Here is an 18,944-nt window from a genome sequence, read left to right as displayed (position 1 = left end):
ATCTCCTTATAAGGGAAAAGAGAGCAAGGCAATGAGAAGGTGATGCAGGAATGGGGAAATAGAAATACAAGGAAGGCGAAGCCCACCAGAAGGGGGGAGGGGTGGGTGATGCAGCGAGGCTGATAGGGAGGTTGAAGGGGGGGGGTGGTCAGCCATCCATGTTCAAACACACATCAGGCCCACAAATGGACAGACTGTCTAGGCATTTATTTGCAAATTCAGGTTTTAAGCTTCAGCACCAGGTGGTGGCTGGAAATAGTAGATTTGAGTGTTGTTTTTCTAGAGAGCAGGTTGAGGTTGGGGAATAAGAGATTTTTCTTTGGGACTGAGGCTGGAAGATTGTGATAGAAACAGATGGGGGTGGGAGTCAGGCAGTAGTGCAGCAGGTTAAGCGCAGGTGGCACAAAGCACAAGGACCGGCCTAAGGATCCAGGTTCAAGCCCCTGGCGCCCCAACTGCAGGAGAGTTGCTTCACAGGTGGTGAAGCAGGTCTGCAGGTGTCTGTCTTTCTCTCCTCTCTGTCTTCCCCTCCTTTCTCCATTTCTCAGTGTCCTATCTAACAATGACGACATTAGTAGCAATAATAACTACAACAATAAAACAAGGGCAACAAAAAAAATAAATAAAAATTAAAAACTATCAAAAAGAAAGAAAGAAACAGATGGGGGAAAGAGATGAGCGGCAATCTTTGCTGTGCCACTGAACCTGGAAGGATTTTGGCTTAACCAGAGCTCTGCTCAGCTCTGGCCTATAGTGTGTGGAGATTGGACCTGGAGGGCCAGACAGTGGCACCTGGTTAAGTATACACATTTTAGTGCTCAAGGTCAAGCCCCTGATCCTCACCTTCAGGGAGAAAGCTTCACAAGTGGTGAAGAAGTGCTTCAGGTGTTTCTCTATTTCCCTTTCTACCTCTCCCTCCCCTCTCAATTGCTATCTCTATCCAATAATAAATTAATTAATTTAATTTAACTAAAGGGGGGCCAGGTGGTGGTGCACCTGTTTGAGTGTACATGTTACAGTGCACAAGGACCTGGGTTCAAGCCCCCAGTTCCCACCTGCAGGAGCAAAGGAAAGGCAGTGGCCATTTCTGGCACCTTCCACCCACCCTTGCACCCCAGCAGTCCTTCCCACCTCTCCCCATTCCTAGCCAGTGAGGGACAGCAAGAGTATGACCACTGGTCTGCATGGGGAAAGGCATGTACACATTTGGGCTCTGATCAGTATGTGGTGGTAGGTGGGAGTGAGATGGAGGTGGCATGGTTTGACCTCACAGAGTGTGGGGTTCAGAAGGACATGTGGGAGAATAGCTGTTGAGAGATGGTGGAGGCTATAGAGAAAGAGGGGCTATGAGGTTCAGAAGTGGGCCCAGCCAATGCCCGGCACCCCTCCCATGCCTGAGTACTACAGTGAAGGGTAAGGGTAACCTGTGTTTTCCCCAGGGGGGGAACTTCCAGCTCCCTCACTCATACTCTGGTCTTTGGGGAAAGTGGTGACAGGCAGGTGAGCTTTTAAAGGCTGGGCTTGCGGTTCACCAGTGTCACACCTTTGCTCTGGCTGTAGTCATTCACATGATGACTCCACACACGCACACGGTGTGCGGCTATGGCCTCTGGTCCCTGCCCTCTAGGCACTTTTCATTTATTGTTCTGATTTTTCTGTTTGTTTTGAAAACATTTGTTACTTTTTTTTTTTTCTAAAACTGTTCTGGCTTATGGTGGTATTGGGACTTGAACCTAGGACCTCAGGGCCTCAGGTGTGAGGTGTTTTTTTTTTTTTCCATAGAACTACTATGCTATCCCCCCACCCCTGTTTATGTAATAGCATGAGACAGGGGAGAGGGGACCAGAGCATCAGCCTGCCAGAACTGGACTTGGAGCCTCTTGCTTGAGAGTCCAACACTATCACTGTGCCACTTTCCTGGCTGCTTTGTATTTTTTTGTTTTTATCTCATGCTTAAGAGTCCAGTGTCTCCACTCTCCATCTCCGGGGCCCTGGAAACATTAATTCTCAACTCCCTAAAATTCTGAGGTGCTAGAGGCCATGCTGCAGGTGCTCCGGAAGCACTGTGCTCTCTGCCTCCTGCTTTCCTCTTTTTCTTTTGTGCGTCTACAGGCACTACTCAAGGGACAAGCCAACCCCCCCCCCCACCCCCTAGGCGAGCCCCAGCCCCAGCCTTAGCCTGTTAGGAATCAGCTGTGGCTTTCCTGCAGGAGGAAGGGCCAGTGTGGGCTCCACAGTTCTGACTCTGCTTCCCCTTCCTCTTCCTCAGGGGCATTCCCTCCACGGCTCCAATCGACAACCAGGGCGTGGCTATGAGCATGCCAAGGCCAGACCCACGCAGCTGGGCATCACAGCACCCCTGGGTGCTTTCCAGCTCCAGCAGATAGAGTTCCTCAAGGGACGGCTCCCCGGAGCACCACTGACCCAGACGCAGACACCACCACTGCTGCCCTGCGCCCCTGCTTTCTTGCCACCCTTCTTTCCTAGATACCCACCATCATTCCTCCCGGGGCATCCACCAGGGCCTCCAGGACCACCTGCCAGAGACTGGCCTCTGGAAATCTGGAGTGTCCCCAGGGACATACCTCCCCAAATCCAGGAGCCCCCAAGAGGGTCCCATCCTACCCTCCAATGGGGCCAACCATGGAGCAGTGTTGACAGGCTCTCCTCCCGCTTCCAGGAGCTGAAGATCAGCCAGGACCCTGAGCAGAAGATCCTCCAGTTCTTAGGGGAGCTTGGGGAGGGACAGGTCACCACAGCACTTGAACTGTCCCAGAAGCTCAGGACCCCAAAGAGGGAAGTCAACTACATTCTTTACTCCCTGTGGAAGAAGGGCAAGGTAGAACAGAAGGTGGGGACCCCACCTTTGTGGAGAAGCTCAGCCGTCTTGCCTCAGGCTCAGATCCCAGAGAGCTGTAGCCAAGGAGCACCTCACTCAGACCTCAGCTGTGAACCTGAAGACAGAAGCCCCACGCCAGACTCAGAGAAGCCCCTGGAGCCCTCCGACATGGCTGAGATCAAGGAGAAGATCTGTGACTACCTGTTCAATGCCTCCAATGCTTCTGCCCTGAACTTGGCGAAGAGCATAGGGTTGTCCAAGGCCCGGGATGTGAGCACAGTGCTCATTGACCTGGAGAGGCAGGGGGACGTGCGCAGACAGGGGACCACACCCCCCATCTGGTATCTGACAGACAAGAAGCGAGAGCGGATCCAGGTTAAGAGAAGTTCTGGCCAGGCCCAGGAGGCAGCTCCAGCCACTGCCTGCCAGCCCATGGGCAGTGCAGAGCCCCCTGCCTGGGATACACCTACGGGGGGCACCTTCAGCACCAAAGTGACCACGATCAAAGTAGAGAACGGGCAGGAGCCTGCTGGAAAGGTGGAGAGCAGGCCAGAGGCCCGGCCTGAGCTTAAATGGCCAAGGCCATCCATTTCCAACAATGGCCCCTCCAGAGCCGGCTTCTTGGACTTTGATAATGGCCAGTGGGCCTCAGATGACATCCCCGATGACCTGAACAGCATCCGCACAGCCCCAGGTGAGTTCCGAGCCATCATGGAGATGCCCTCCTTCTACAGCCAGGTCGCGCCACGGTGCTCATCCTACAAGAAACTCACAGACTGCCAGGCGAAGAACCCCGTCAGCGGGCTCTTAGAGTACGCTCAGTTCTCTAGTCAGACCTGTGACTTCAACATGATAGAGCAGAGTGGACCACCCCATGAGCCTCGGTAAGAGCCCACGCAGGAATCACACAGTTGGGGTTCGTCCAGGTGGTCTTCCTGGTCTCCCTCTTCCTATCTGCCCTGTGGCTGAGTTGGCCCTTCCTGCAGCATCAGAGTGGGGTACAGACAGTGTCACAGAAGAAGCAGGGGGGAGGCTGGCACTGTGAGGGCTCACTCTTGTGCACCCATGTCATTCCCATGGGCACAGAGGTGGGCAGGTCAGAACTCAGCCTGTTCTTAGCTCCCTAGGGAGGATGGTATGGTATATGGAGGCCATGGTTCTAATTTTACCCGCTTGGGTTGGCACTCACTGCTGCACCCAAGCTGTGAAATCACAAACCACCCATTTGGGCAGCTGATGGAGGCTGTGCCACAGACCAGTAGACAGGTGGGTGCAGGAGCTACCCTGAGGCACAGTGGGGAGCAGAAACCGCTGAGCCTGGGGAGGCAGGGGCAGTGCACATGGTAGCTGGGCTAGCAGGGAGGATGGGGGAGCCTGCACCCGTGTTTTAGTTCAGGCTGGTTTCTGAGGGCCGAGGTGCCCAGCAATAACTCTCATTATTGTGATCACCCCAATGACCAAGGGGATCTTGCAGGGGATCTGTTTAGGGGCAGTTGGAGGGCACAGTTCTGTCCAGAGACAGGGCCAGAACAGCTCTCCTTACTCGCATCTGCAGCAGTCTAGCCATCCAGCCTCCTCTCCTTTCCCCCAACCTGCCCCAGAGGGGCCTACAGCAGTGGAGGTTGGGGTAAAGCCGCCTTTGGACTCAGCTCTAAGCACCGTGGATGCCATGCTCAGGTATTCCAGAAGATCTAGAAAGTAAGAGATCTGACCTCCTTTTCTAAAGGAAATCCCAGATTGGGCAAAAGCTAAGCAAAGTTGGGAAGCTGGTACAAAGGAGACTTAAGCTAAGTCCAGGGTCCTAGAACAAATGCTTGATGATTTCAGCATCACAGGGTGAAGTTCCTCTCACCCCAGACTTCAAATAGAGTTATAGAATGACTCAAAATGAACCATTAAGAGTGGTGTGTCTCTGAGGGTAGGTTGGGAGCACACAGAGGGGGCCCTAGAGGTGTCTGGGGAGTGTGAGGCCATGCTTTGAGAAGCCTTAAGGTTCTAGGAACCACCCTCCAGTGGCTTGTCCACAATTGCTTTGGGATAGAGGCTATTTTGCTTGCTCACAAGACTGTAACAATGATCCTTACTTACTGTTTATTTTATTTTATTATTTTATTTATTTATGAGAAAGATAGGAGAGAGGGGGCGCGTGTGTGCACGAGAAAGCACCAGACATCACTCTGGTACATGCGCTGCCAAGGGACTGAACTAGGGACCTCATGCTTGAGAACCCAATGCTTTACCCACTGCACTACCTCCTGGACCACTTTACCATTTATTTTATACAGAGGTTATTTTGGTTCATTTCTGAGAAATATTGGGTTCCCCCAAGCTAGTTTCATCTCACCTGTAGCCATGTCTGCTCAGACACACTATGGGGAGAGCTTCACATACTGCCCTGTGCCAAAGAGGAGGGCAGACTGAGCCTCCGGGGGACAGGAGTCCCTGGCCTGCCCATGTCTCCGCCACACATCACGCCCCTTAGTGCAGCAGGAAGTTCCAGGATGCAGATCTCTGGAGAGGGCAGCAGGGATGGCCTAGGCTAGTGTTCACACATCTCATCACTTTCCATCAAGATTTAAATTCCAAGTTGTCATCAGTGGCCGAGAGTTTCCCCCAGCTGAAGCTGGCAGCAAGAAAGTGGCCAAACAGGATGCAGCTCTGAAAGCCATGACAATTCTGCTTGCGGAGGCGAAGGCTAAGGACAGTGGAAGACCAGAAGAGCTCTACGTCTATTCTGCAGAGAAAGAGGCAGAGGTGGGTGCCCTGCCCCAGCTCTGTGCCCATGGCGCTAGCCCTCCCTCTCAGGCCAGCTTGAACCTGGACAACTTATTCCAAATCTGCCAGCACTTGGTCACCCCCCTTCCCGTCCCCAGCCCTCTCTCTCTCTCTCCCTTTGTCACACCCCTATCTACCCTCTCCCAAGTTAACAGGAACTATAAATTTTCTGAATTGGAAGAGACTTTAAAAAAAAAAAAAAAAAGATTTTATTTATTCATGAAATATATTGGAAGAGAGAAAGAACCAGACATCACTCTGGTACGTGTGCTACTGGGAATTGAACTCGGGACTTCATGCTTGAGACTCAAGTCCAATGGGTTTGTTGTTGTTGTTGTTGTTTGTTTTTAATTTATTCCTTTTTGTTGCCCTTGTTGTTTTATTGTTGTTGTTGTTATTGATGTCGTCATTGTTGGCTAGGACAGAGAGAAATGGAGAGAGGAGGGGAAGAGAAAGATAGACACCTGCAGACCTGTTTCACCACCTGTGAAGCGACTCCCCTGCAGGTGGGGAGCTGGGGGCTTGAACCAGGATCCTTATGCTGGTCCTTGTGCATTGCACCATGTGCACTTAACCCATTGCACTACTGACTGCCTGACTCCCTCCAGTCCAATGTTTTATCCATTACACCACCTCCTGATCCACTGAAAGAGATTTATTTGGTAGCTCATCCTACACTGCTTGGAAAATCTCCCAACTGTCCCCCCCTTGCCAAGCCTGCTCCCATGGTGCCCGTAGTTAACCACAAGAACCTCTCTCACCTTGGCCTCCCGCTGTGACAAACTGCCCAGTGTGTCCTGAATGCTTGTTTTCTTCTTGTCTCTCCTTTTCTCCAGACGGCAGAGTCCCTGCCCAGCGCCTCTTCAACAACATCCTTGTTCTCTGGGAAGAGTCCTGTCACTACACTGCTTGAGTGTGTCCACAAGCTGGGGAGCTCCTGTGAATTCCGCCTCCTATCAAGAGAAGGCCCTGCCCATGACCCCAAGTACATCTCTTGTATCGTGTATCTCTGCTGAGGTTTTTCTCAGAGAGAGAGATACATTTTCCTCTTTTGCCTCCTCCGAGGTGGCAGCTTATTCCACTGAGCAATCACTCAGGCTTTCACTGGGAAACTGAGGGCCCATGAGGTCACGGTTGCTGCTTGTGGGGCAAGACTAGGGATGAGGGATCCAGAGGGTGAAGCAGGGATCAAGCATGAGGGTGTCAGGGACCCATGGGACCAAATGATTCAGTTGGTGCTTCTGGGTTCCTGGTGGTGGGACAGAACAGCCTACAACTCCTGGGCATACCTGAGAAGCTCCCTGCTCTGTGACTCTGAAGATGGACAGCTCAAGAGGAGGGTTTCTAGAAGAGACGGAACAGGTCGTGTGTGAGTGCTGAATGGGGTCAGGCAGGCTCAGAGAGCCTGGGGCCAGGAGGAGGGCAGAAGCCACCTGCTCCTCATGCAGAAGAGACACAGGGGCTGAGACACAGAGGTGATGGCTGCAAGGAGTCACAGGTCATAAAAGACAACAAGGTGGCGAAGAGTAGGTGCTCTCTCCCAGCAGAACCCAACGTTTTGAACCTTTCTGCTCTCCTCTTCCACCAGATTCCAGTACTGTGTTGCAGTGGGATCCCAAACTTTCCCCACTGCGAGTGCCGCCAGCAAGAAAGTGGCCAAGCAGATGGCAGCAGAGGAGGCCATGAAAGCTCTGCAGGAGGAGGCCGCCAACTCAGCCCTGCCAGAAGACCAGGTGAGTGGACCCCCCTCCCCCCAATAACCGAGTAACCTGTAACCTCCCAGGATTCTCTTCTTGAGCACACTACCTTTTTGTCTGGCTAATCTCCTTCAGCCAGGAAGCAGCAGCTCTGAATCCTTTGATAACTTGGAATCTGTGATGCCCAACAAGGTCCGAAGGATTGGCGAGCTGGTCAGATACCTGAACACCAATCCAGTGGGTGGCCTGTTTGAATACGCCCGCTCCCACGGCTTCGCGGCCGAGTTCAAGTTGGTAGACCAGTCCGGACCTCCACATGAGCCCAAGTGAGTTATTCCCAGCTACTGCTAAGTGACCTGGGGAAAGGACTGCCTTCAGCCCCGGGAGGAAGGGAGGAAAGGAAGGAGGAAGGATGCTGTGGGTAGCAGGAGAGGCCATTGAGGAGAATGACCACAGCTTTGTCTCCATAGCATCTGAGAAGACTGTCAGGTCAGCCATCTGCAGGACGTAGTTACTATTCCTTCTACATTATTTTTTTTTTAAATATTTATGTATTCCCTTTTGTTGCCCTTGTTTTATTGTCGTTGTAGTTATTACTGTTCTTGTTATTGATGACATTGTTGTTGGATAGGACAGAGAGAAATGGAGAGAGGAGGGGAAGACAGAGAGGGGGAGAGAAAGATAGACACCTGCAGACCTGCTTCACTGCTTATGAAGCGACTCCCCTGCAGATGGAGAGCCGGGGGCTCGAACCGGGATCCTTAATGCTGGTCCTTGTGCTTTGTGCCACTTGAGCTTAACCCTCCTTCTACATTCTTAAATCTCACTGTTTATTATTTTCTTTGTATCAGAGCACTGCTCAGCTCTGGCTTATGGCGGTGCCAGGACTGAAACTACTTTTACTTTTTAGGGACTGTGTACACAGAGAAAATCACTCCAGCAACTGACAAAGAGTCTAGTGAAAAGTCCTGTTTCTGTCTCAGGCTTCTAGTCTCTGGTTTCCCTCCCCAGGCTATTTTCTTCAGTTATTCTAGAAATTTTCATTTTTTTGCATTTCTTTTAACAAAAGTAAGCATACATCTTTTTTTTGGTTTTTGTTTGTTTATTTGTTTTCCCAGAAACTGATCAGTCTGGCTTCTGGTGGTGCTGGGGATTGAACCTGGGTTCTAGGAGTCTCAGGCATGAAAGTCATTTGTGTAACTATTATGCTTGTCTCTCCAGCCCAATAAGCTTATATCTTGTCATCTGTTCTTAACAACTTATCTCCTTACCCTAATATGTCTTAGGGGTGATTACAAATCAGCATGTATAGGTCAGATCCTCTTGCATGGCTGTGTGATCTCATTGACTATATACTTAATTCAGGAGAGGGCAGACCTAAGTATCATGCAACTTCCTGGTTGCCTGTTAGGTCAGAAAACCTTATCAGCTCAGTAGTTCTAGTTAACACAATCCTGTTAACCTTTATGAGGTACAGTGGTCTCCTCTTCTAGTGTCAGTTTTTCAGTGTAGTTTTGCTAATGGGCAGAAAAGAAAAGGCAAGCTGCTATTAAAACAAAGCTTATTGAATACCTCCTACCGTGATAAAAAGAAATGTTTGAAGGACCAACGAGATAGTTCACCTAGGATGGTGCCACCCAAGTTTGAGCCTCAGCACCCATGACACTAGAAAGTTTTGATGCTGTGGTCTCTTGGTCTCTGTCTCTTTTCATCTGAAAATAAATTGAGATGGGAGGGAGTGACACCTGCGGCACTGCTGTACCACTTGTGAAGCTTGCCCCTTGCAGGGGGGGACTGGGGGCTTGAACTTGGGTGTGTCATTGCCTAGCCCCACACCGTGACATCTTAAAAGCTAACTGGCTGGGAGTCGGGTTAAGCACATGTGGCACAAAGCATGTGGACCAGCGTAAGGATCCCGGTTCGAGCCCCCAACTCCCCACCTGCAGGGGAGTCACTTCACAAGCGGTGAGGTAGGTCTGCAGGTGTCTATCTTTCTCTCCCCCTCTCTGTCTTCCCCTCCTCTCTCCATTTCTCTCTGTCCTAACAACAACATCAGTAACAACAATAATAATAACTACAACAATAAAAAAAAAGGGAACAAAAGGCAACAAAAGGGAAAATAAACAAATTCTAAAAAAAAAAAAAAGCTAACTGGCCAGCACACATCCCTGATAAGAAGGGTAAGGTTCTATATTAATTAAATACAGCTGGATGACCTAGAGAAATGTCTGATAAAATGGGGCAAAATAATCTATTAGCTAGAAAGACCATAATTTAATAATGGCTGTTCCCAGATTAATCTCTCTATGTAAGCTAGCTCTTTATCTCTCTCTCTGCCTCCAGGGTTATTGCTGGGGCTTAGTGCTGGCACTACAAATCCATTGCTCCTGGAGGCCACTTTTTTCCATTTTACTGGATAGGACAAAGAAAAATTGAGGGGAGTGGGAGACAGAGAGGGGCAGAGAATGATAGACACCTGCAGACCTGCTTCACCGCTTATGAAATGACCTCCCCACACACAGGTGGGGAGCTGGGGGCTTAACCCAGGATCCTTGCTCAGGTCCTTGGGCTTCATACTATGTGCACTTAACCCAGTACACTATAGCCTGACCCCCTACATGCAGTCTCTACACCACCAATAAAGTTTGTTTGTTTATTTTATTTTTGTACCAAAGCACTGCTCAACTCTGAGGGGGACTGAACCTGGGACGTCAGAGTCTGAGGCTGTCTTCCCTACCAACAATTTCAAACTAGAAAACTTAATTCTGTAACACACACACACACACACACACACACACACACACACACAAAACTAGGTGAATTCTGAAAAAGAAGAGTAATGAGGTGTATACCCCAAGCCCTAGCTATTGTTAAACTAGTGTTGTGATGTCATATGAATAAGAGGAATGGAGATTTTTGTACATTGTAAGGATGAGGCTTTATATCAGTGGTGAGATGGTGGATTACTTAGTGTTGGTACTGAAACTGCTGGTTTGTTTACCTTTAAGGGGGTTGAGGGGCTGCAGCCCAAGAAGGGTGGTGTGACTAGAGCAACAGACTTGCAAGCATGGAGTGCTAAGTTCTATTTCCCCAGCATTGCATATGCCAAAGTACTACTCTGGGGCTCTCTTTCTTGCTATCAGGCATATTCCTCTCCTCCCCTCTCTCTTTCTCTCACTCTTGACCTTGCCCTCGCCCTCTTTGAAAATTGGCCAGGTTGGTGGCTGAGTGATACAGCATATTTGTAATTTTATATGTGTGAGACCCTAGGCACTGCATAAAAATAAAGATAGAAATATCAAGGAAAAAAAAAAGAAAGAAAGAGAGAGAGAGAAAGAAAGAAAGAGAAAGAGCGAGCCAGCAAAATACCTCAGTTGGATAGTATGCTGCTTTGCCATGTGCCCAGCCCAGGTTTGGTGCTGTGGTCTCTCTCTCTCTCTGCCTTTCTGTCTCTGTGGGGGTGGGGAGAGAAGAAAAGAACAGAATAATGCTTGCAATGCACAGTAACCCAAGGGCTATTTAATATATAAGGGTTTCTTTCACATCTAGTCAAAAGACAGACTGTCTGAGCAGGTGAATTGTGCATTCATAGAAAAGGGAACTTAATGAATTAGTAATACATCAGTAATTGTTCAACCTGACTTTGTAAACTAAATTTTCTTTGTCACTGTAATTCCAGCAAAGTGATGTAATTCAACATTTACATTCTAGCCTGCAACCTAGCAGTGCTACCTCTGGGGATTCACACACATGCTATAAGAGACAGCAGTACAGAGGTTTTCATTGCTGCATTGTGTAGAAGCAGCATGGAATTTGAAGTGATATAAAGCTCCATCATTTGTAGACTGACTTAGTGTAGACTAGGGTATATCCCCACCTATAGTCATGCCAGTGACGATCTGTATACATGGCCATAGTCCCAGCAGGCCATACCAGATAAAATAGCCATTTGTAACATTAAAATAAAAATCACTCATTTGAGTCTTATGAAAAAAGTAGTAGTGGAACATATACTCAGTGGAGTACTACTCCACAATTAAAAGACTATAATGTGTCCTTTGTGACTAAATGGATGGAACTAGCAGTGATTATGATTAGTGAAGTAAATAAGGAAGTGAAGGACAGCTGCCCAATGATTCAGTCCTGTGGAACATAGAGAACTGAGTCATAGGAACTTGAGATGGTGTGTGTGTGTGTGTCCATTTTTATTCATTTCTACAGCCCTGCCTTCACTTCCTGTCTAAGCCACACCTATACCAATTACTACTTCCAGGTATCCTCCTTTTTTCCTCTTCCCTCTCAGATAAGAGAAACAAACAGTGCCTCTTTTTTTCCTTTCTATTCTTCTTGGCAAAGGTAATGTTTTTATTGATTGAGCATTGTCTTTTCTCCCTGCCTTTCACCCCAAAGGTTTGTTTACCAGGCGAAGGTTGGGGGTCGCTGGTTCCCTGCAGTCTGTGCACACAGCAAGAAGCAAGGCAAACAGGAGGCAGCAGACGCGGCTCTGCGCGTCCTGATTGGGGAGCAGGAGAAGGCTGAGCGCCTAGGTTTCACAGAGGTAACCCCAGTGACAGGGGCCAGTCTCAGAAGAACTATGCTCCTCCTCTCGAGGTCCCCAGACGCACAGCCAAAGACAGTTAAGACGTCTACTTTTGGTGCTTTCTTTCATTGTTCTGGTCTCTCTCTGTCTAGCTATCTATTTATCTATCTATCTATCTATCTATCTTTGGGGCAAGTGGGTGGGCGTGCTCCTGCTAACTCAGTTCCTCTCTAGGTTGAGTTGGCTCCTCCGTCTCAGGCTGTAACACCACCAGCCTCAGAAGAACGTAGAGCGGGGACACTAGATGTGACAGGGGGCAAGAGGACTCATGGGCCAGACAGGCTGGAGCTCCCTGCCCTGATGGCCTGCTCTGCCCGCAGCTCCCTCTCACAGGCAGCACCTTTCATGACCAAATAGCCATGTTGAGCCACCGCTGCTTCAACACGCTCACCAACAGCTTCCAGCCTTCCCTGCTCGGCCGCAAGATCCTGGCAGCCATCATCATGAAGAAAGATGTCGAGGATCTGGGCGTGGTGGTTAGCCTGGGGACAGGTGTGTGGGTACGGGGCTGGCCCCCAGAGTAGACATCTCACCAAGATGTCAACCTGGGAAAAGTTAAGGGGGGAGAAGAAGGGCCAGAGAAATAGCTCTCCTTATAGTGCACTGTTTTGCCATGTAACAACCCAGATTAGAGCCCAGTCCCCACATTGGAGGAAGCTTTAATTCTGTGGTCTCTCTCTCTCTCTCTCTCTCTCTCTCTTACTCTCTCACTCTCTTTTGCTCTTGTTCTCTCTCAAAAATTTAGGGTCAGTGAAATAGCTCACCTAAATAGTGCATTGCTTTGCCATGTGTGCAAACAGGTTCAAGCCCAGCCCCCACCTCACTGAAGGAAACTTCAGTGCTATTGGGAAGTGAAAGGTGTCTGTCTGCCTCTTTGTCTCTGGTTCTGTCTGAAAAGCCAAAATTAGTTTTTGATGACTGAAATTTTTTAAAAGGAGGGAGAAGCTTCTTGGTCTCTGTCTTAGGCACCTTGACTTCCCAGTGGGGATTGAGTTCTCAGGCCCCACCCCCCCTTTGGAATCTTCACTCCCACTCTTCCTGCCTGCCCAGGGAACCGTTGTGTGAAAGGAGACTCTCTGAGCCTGAAGGGAGAAACCGTCAATGACTGCCATGCAGAGATCATCTCCCGGAGAGGCTTCATCAGGTGAGTGGGACCAGGATTCCCCCACACCCCAGCACCCTAGCACCTGCTCTGGACCATGGGGCTTGCACTTCAGGCAGGCAAGTGAACAGTACCACCTACTGTCAGCCAGTGTCAGCAGAAGCTATCTCTCCTGTGACCTAGACTACTTCCCACTACACAGCCCATCTCTATGTGCTCCCACCCCCATTTTCTTGCAAATCCTGCTTCATACCTCCCCCCTTAGTAGTTTTTGTTGTTGTTGTTGTTGTCTTGTTAAATAAAATACTTTGTTATTTAATGGCAGAGAGCTACAGAAAGGCCAAAGCAATGCTCAGTTCTGGCTTCTAATGGTGCTGGAGACTGGAGCCTCAGAGCTTTGAGTATAAAAGTCCTTTACATAAACATTATGTTGTCCCCCCAATATTTTTTTTAGATATATTTATTAATGATAGAAAAAGAGAGAAGACCAGAGCATCACTCTGGCATATACAATGCTGGAGATTTTAAACAGAATGGCCTATTGATCCTCAGGGCTTTGGGGACAGGGAAGCTCCCATTTCCACTGAAGGCAGCCCTGCCCTGCTGGGCTTTCTCCTGCAGCTCGCCTTACCTTGAGCCTCTGCAGGAAGAAGCGCCAGCAGCCTCCCATAGCTCCTGAATCCATTTATCTGTCCTATAAGCCCTGTAGCCCCAGAGCGATGTGCTCCTTGCAAAAATGAAACTGACCCAAAAGGCTATGCTCACCGGAGGCAAAGGCCAGGTCTGGTCTGGAAACTGTCCACCCCTCTCCTGCCTTGGAAGCTGCTTACTGCACCACACAGCCCTTCCTCTCCCAGGGCCTCGCTTGTTTTTCTCCAGCTCAGACTGGAAGTGGCTGCCAATCCCATAGTCAAGTCTGCTTCCTAATAGGCTTCCTCCTCACAGGTTTCTCTACAGTGAGCTGATGAAGTACAACCACCACACGGCCAAGGACAGCATATTTGAGCTAGCCAAGGGAGGAGAGAAGCTCCAGATCAAGAAGACCGTGTCTTTCCATCTCTATATCAGGTCTGTGTGGTTTCTCATCAGCCAGAGCTTGAGCCCACGCCCCCAGGGTTTCGGGGGGGCACTGTCTGCCGGAACATGTCTTCACAGGGCCCCTGTTTTGCAGCACGGCCCCGTGTGGGGACGGTGCCCTCTTTGACAAGTCCTGCAGTGACCGGGCCATGGAGAACTCAGACTCACGCCACTACCCGGTCTTTGAGAATCCCAAACAAGGCAAGCTCCGCACCAAAGTGGAGAATGGTGAGTGGCACATGCTATGAAGAGAGGACCTGGCCAGGAAGAAATTTGGAGGGCTCTTCCTCCTAGAGTAGGTCTTTACAGCCATGAGGATGAACAGGTCAGCTTGGGGGAGGGTGGACAAATGAAGAATGATGGAGCCAGGGAGGAGGGTGCCGTGTGCCTTCCTGCCAGCCCCTCTTTCTCCTCCTCCTCCTCCTCCTCCTCCTCCTCATGGCCTCTACACCTCCTCTCCCACCCCCCCCCAAGTCACTTTGCTGTCATTAGAGTGGTCCTCACGTGAAAACCAGGCATGTCACACCCCAAAAATATGCAGAGTGACCCAGACACCCACTCCCAGGAACACACTCAGGAAAGATGAGAATAGCCACATAAACACTAGTGCACAGAGCCTGACAGCAGCATGAATTACAGCACTGTACAGTGGAAACAGCCTAAGTGTCCATCTGATGGCGCCCAGATACAAGGGCAGATACTCACAGGATTATTATTTGATCACAGAAAGGACTGGGGTGCTAACACAGGCCACCACCTGAACTGTAAGGTTCATTGTGGTTCTGTTTACCCCACTCACAGTATTCTGGTTCTGTGTGAGGGTTGCTCCTTATTACTCCCAGCCCCAAGCACAATGCCTAGCACCTGACAGGTCTGTGAAACCCAAGGGTTGAGTGAGTGAGTAACTTGCTCACCAGTGCAAGGAGGACTTCACCACTGGCCTTGTGAGTCTGACTGCATCTCCCACACAGGAGAGGGTACAATCCCAGTAGAGTCCAGCGACATTGTGCCCACATGGGATGGCATCCGGCTGGGGGAGAGGCTCCGCACCATGTCCTGCAGTGACAAGATCCTGCGTTGGAACGTGCTAGGCCTGCAGGGGGCACTGCTCACCCATTTCCTGCAGCCAGTGTACCTCAAATCTGTCACACTTGGTAAGGACCCGCCTCTTCCTCTCATGCCTGCGGGACAGGGACCAGTGACCAGTTACCGTCTGTGATGGGGAGGCTGGTGGGTGTAAGCAACACGCCCAGCTAAAAGCACCCACAGAAGCTCCCCAGGATGCAACAAACACAGCAGCTCAGGGCATAATGTCTTAGTTTCCTTGTTCTCCTCAGCCCCTGGAATCCATGTTTGGTCCCATTGATGTCCTGAGTGGCCACAGGCAGAAGATGCTTCCTGTGTAGAAACAGGCAGCTGTTTCTTTGCTGATGGCTCTGCTCTCATACTCCCTTCCACCTCCCTCCCATATAGGACTCAGGGCTATGCGTCTTATTCTTGTCCTCAGGTTACCTTTTCAGCCAAGGGCATCTGACTCGAGCCATTTGCTGTCGTATGACAAGAGATGGAAATTCCTTTCAGGATGGCCTGCGATATCCCTTCACTGTCAACCACCCCAAGGTGCCCTGTCCGTCAGTGATCCCCTGGGCCCACTCCTCCCAGCCAGCCTCTGCCAGTAGAACAGAAATGATCTGTGGACATTGATGGCTGTATGGCTGTGCTAAGAGCTTGTCCTTTCCTCCTTTCTAACGTCAAGGGATTTTCTTTCTCATTTGAAAGGGGTTGGATTGGGAGGTGGGGTGAGTCTGGAGTCTGGAGTCCCAGCATCAGGCTCTGCTTCCCAAAAGCTCTGTCCTGTTGTTTCTGAAATTCCTAGGTGGGCCGTGTCAGCGTGTATGATTCCAAGAGGCAATCCGGGAAGACCAAGGAGACAAGCCTCAACTGGTGTCTGAATGATGGCTATGACCTGGAGATCCTAGATGGAACTAGAGGCACCGTGGATGGGTGAGGAGTGGGGGAGCATAGTTTGCCAGGCACTGCCCTACCTACCAGGGCCCCCCACCTTTTCTGTCTCCAGGGAGTAAGGAGTGCTTTTGTTTCTCCAGGCCAGGGAATGAATTGTCCCGAGTCTCCAAAAAGAACATTTTTCTTCTGTTTAAGAAGCTGTGCTCCTTCCGGTCCCGCAGGGACCTGCTTAAACTCTCCTATGGGGAGGCCAAGAAGGCCGCCCGCGACTACGAGATAGCCAAGAACTACTTCAAAAAGAGCCTGAGGGACATGGGCTATGGGAACTGGATCAGCAAGCCCCAGGAGGAAAAGAACTTCTACCTCTGTCCAGTATAGTGCAGGGTGTGTCCTTCTGAGATGACAGGTAGGTTTAGCATTCCTCACACATGGTCCAGAGGTCTTTTTTTCTTTCCTTTTTTTTTTTTTAAATGGAACCACAGTTGTTGATCCTAGTAACTTTGAGTCCCCATTTATCCTGACTGTGGAAGCACCAGGCCAGCTCTGTACAGGCTGAAGGGAGGGGAAGGAGGCTGGCTTTCTTTTCCTCCCACTCAAAGTATGAGCAGAGGCTGAGCCCTTCAACCCACTCCCCCCTCTGCTCCACATCTTCTCGTCCTTTATGTTGGCTACACTGATCTAGTGGACAGGGCTCCAAGCCAGCCCTGTGAATCATGTTGGTGACCGGGGACTTCACATGTGGCTTCTGTGGGTCCCTCAACCACTTCCTCCCAGTGATCAATAGGTATCTTCTCCAAGAGAACGAAGAGGTGACCTTCAAGAACTAGAGGCATTCATAAGGGCAGGCATTTGAAACTGCGGTGAATTACCAGTGCTCAATGTGACTGGAACCCGCAGCTAATGCTCTTTGAAACCTCAGATCTTGCACTTTCGCCAGCTTGGTAGTGCCCCAGAGGCAGGGGGAGCTTCAGGAGAACCCCCCTCCTCCTGAAGAATCCCTAGGAATCTGCCCTTCCAAGGTGGGGGCTGGGGCACAGGGCCCCCCCAACTGATAGGAAATAGCCCAGGGCAAATCATCTCTGCTCAGGTAATCAAGTCTCAGCAAGAGCAGAGGTGAGAATCATGTTCCACCCCACCGCTGTGGCCCCCCTCAAGCTACCCCATAGCCTGCCATTGCACAAACAAGTCCAGACACGGTTCCCAGTGTAGATGTTGGGAGGGGAGCTCTCCCTGCCTGGGAGGGGGTCCTCCCATGACTGAGGTGGAGCCAGACTCCCTCCACCCTCTCTAGTCCATTCCTGGCAGCCGGAGGAGCTCTCTGAAGTCTTGACTCTGTCAGACAAGTCCAGTGCCCCACCCCCTCCTCATGATGCCCTGTCCCTGTGGGCTGGCAGGCCTTGGCTCTGCACCTGCAAACCTGAACACTAGCCACCCCTACCCCACAACTCACTAGCTAGACCCAGCTCCGCAGTCTCATTCCCCTGGCTTCTAGTACTCTGGTACTTTTGACCAAAATAAGAGAACCCAATTTTTCCTGGTGTTGTGTTTCGAATGCACGTAGTATGTCTCCACAGAACACTGGGAGTGCTGGGGACATGGCTAGAAGACAAGGCCTGTCCAGGATCCCAGGACTGGGGACATGCTGTCATCCCCACACCCATGGCTGCTGCTTCCTGCTTCCTCCTGCTGGAGAACTCACCCCTGCCCCCCTTCAACACACCGCCCTCTAGTCTCACTTGGGCATTAAAGTCTTTAACCAGGAGCTAGACCCACCCCACCCTAACACCAGAGCCCCTTGCCTGCCCCAAGGTCTGGTCCAGTATACACCCTTCCCAGCCGCCAGGGTGATGGAGACAGAATCCCTACGCGGTGTTCTTGTCCCTTCTGTCCAGTCTTGGTTTCTAACAAGCAGTGCACCACCACCACCACCCCTTATTTTTTCCTCAGTAATTTCCGTAGTTTGTCTGCACTGTGGCTGTGGTATACTCAGTCATCTCTTGTAAAACACTGTTGCTGCTTGAAGCTGTTTCCTTTTGTTGGCTGGGGGTCCTGACTCCAAGCACAGGTTGGGGGGGGCAAGCATAACCTTAGGGGGTGGCAGCTGCAATCAGCTCCATGATTCCACTTCTGTGTGTCCCCAAGACAGCAACTAATTACACATTCCTCATAAATAAAAGACCAAGAATTCAGTTATGGGGCTCGATCTGGTTTCTTGGGGTTGGGGTTTGGGGAGGGGGCTAGGCAGTGTGTATGTGAAAGAGGGGACATGCAGCTTCATACTACCTCCTACCCTGGGTGGGGAGCTATTCCCCTAGTCCCTTAGAAAAGAGCATGTCAGAGTGCCCACCTGAGCACATGGGCTGGGGTACACATGACCCTCTAACTCCCCCTCCTTCCCTATCAGAGCCCACCATTAATACCTTTTCCCTAAAAACTTGTACAAGGTTTGCAGACCCAAAGACCTAAGATGGTTGCATGGGGGTAAGAGAGATGAGGCTAGCCAAAGTGATCCTGCTGTGTCTGGGCACAACACTTTGGTTTCAGAGTGTCATCCTCACCACAATTTACCTTTATTTTTATTATTTTTTAATTTACTTTTCCTTTTGTTGCCCTTGTTGCTTTTATTGTTGTAATTATTATTGTTGTCATTGTTAGGACAGAGAGAAATGGAGAGAGGAGGAGAAGACAGAGGGGGAGAGAAAGACAGACACCCGCAGACCTGCTTCACCACTTGTGAAGTGACTCCCCTGCAGGTGGGGAGCTGGGGGATTGAACTGGGATCCCTACACCAGTCCTGCGCTTTGAGCCACGTGCGCTGAACCCGCTGCGCTACCGCCCAACTCCCACAATTTACCTTTTTAAAATGCTGCCAGAGGACACATGGGCCCT

At 50.4% G+C, this 18,944-nt stretch overlaps 2 protein-coding genes across 7 annotated transcripts in view; one reads left to right on the top strand and one right to left on the bottom strand.

Moving 5' to 3' along the window:
• ADAR (adenosine deaminase RNA specific) overlaps positions 1 to 18,244 on the top strand; it is a 46,716-nt gene extending 28,472 nt beyond the window's left edge. For 3 of the 6 annotated variants that reach the window (XM_016189250.2, XM_007525347.3, XM_060201479.1), the window contains 15 exons: positions 2,270 to 3,723; positions 5,413 to 5,593; positions 6,451 to 6,599; positions 7,203 to 7,347; positions 7,447 to 7,637; positions 11,722 to 11,947; positions 12,232 to 12,403; positions 12,962 to 13,055; positions 13,959 to 14,081; positions 14,185 to 14,318; positions 15,062 to 15,244; positions 15,598 to 15,710; positions 15,967 to 16,094; positions 16,196 to 16,461; positions 17,630 to 18,244. In XM_016189250.2, coding sequence (XP_016044736.2) covers positions 2,270 to 3,723; positions 5,413 to 5,593; positions 6,451 to 6,599; positions 7,203 to 7,347; positions 7,447 to 7,637; positions 11,722 to 11,947; positions 12,232 to 12,403; positions 12,962 to 13,055; positions 13,959 to 14,081; positions 14,185 to 14,318; positions 15,062 to 15,244; positions 15,598 to 15,710; positions 15,967 to 16,094; positions 16,196 to 16,433 — 3,531 coding nt within the window. In that variant the 3' untranslated portion in view covers positions 16,434 to 16,461; positions 17,630 to 18,244. Of the gene's footprint in view, positions 1 to 2,269; positions 3,724 to 5,412; positions 5,594 to 6,450; positions 6,600 to 7,202; positions 7,348 to 7,446; positions 7,638 to 11,721; positions 11,948 to 12,231; positions 12,404 to 12,961; positions 13,056 to 13,958; positions 14,082 to 14,184; positions 14,319 to 15,061; positions 15,245 to 15,597; positions 15,711 to 15,966; positions 16,095 to 16,195; positions 16,462 to 17,616 lie in introns of all 6 variants that reach the window. The other 3 variants (XM_060201478.1, XM_060201480.1, XM_060201481.1) reach the window with 3 other exon arrangements.
• Positions 1 to 18,944, bottom strand: part of IL6R (interleukin 6 receptor) — a 271,403-nt gene that overhangs the window by 57,460 nt on the left and 194,999 nt on the right. The window lies entirely within an intron of this gene.

Source organism: Erinaceus europaeus, chromosome 11, assembly GCF_950295315.1.
Source record: "Erinaceus europaeus chromosome 11, mEriEur2.1, whole genome shotgun sequence".
Taxonomy (NCBI): Eukaryota; Metazoa; Chordata; class Mammalia; order Eulipotyphla; family Erinaceidae; genus Erinaceus; species Erinaceus europaeus.
The sequence above is the reverse complement of the archived record's forward strand: the minus strand, read 5'-3'. Positions and strand labels throughout refer to the sequence as shown.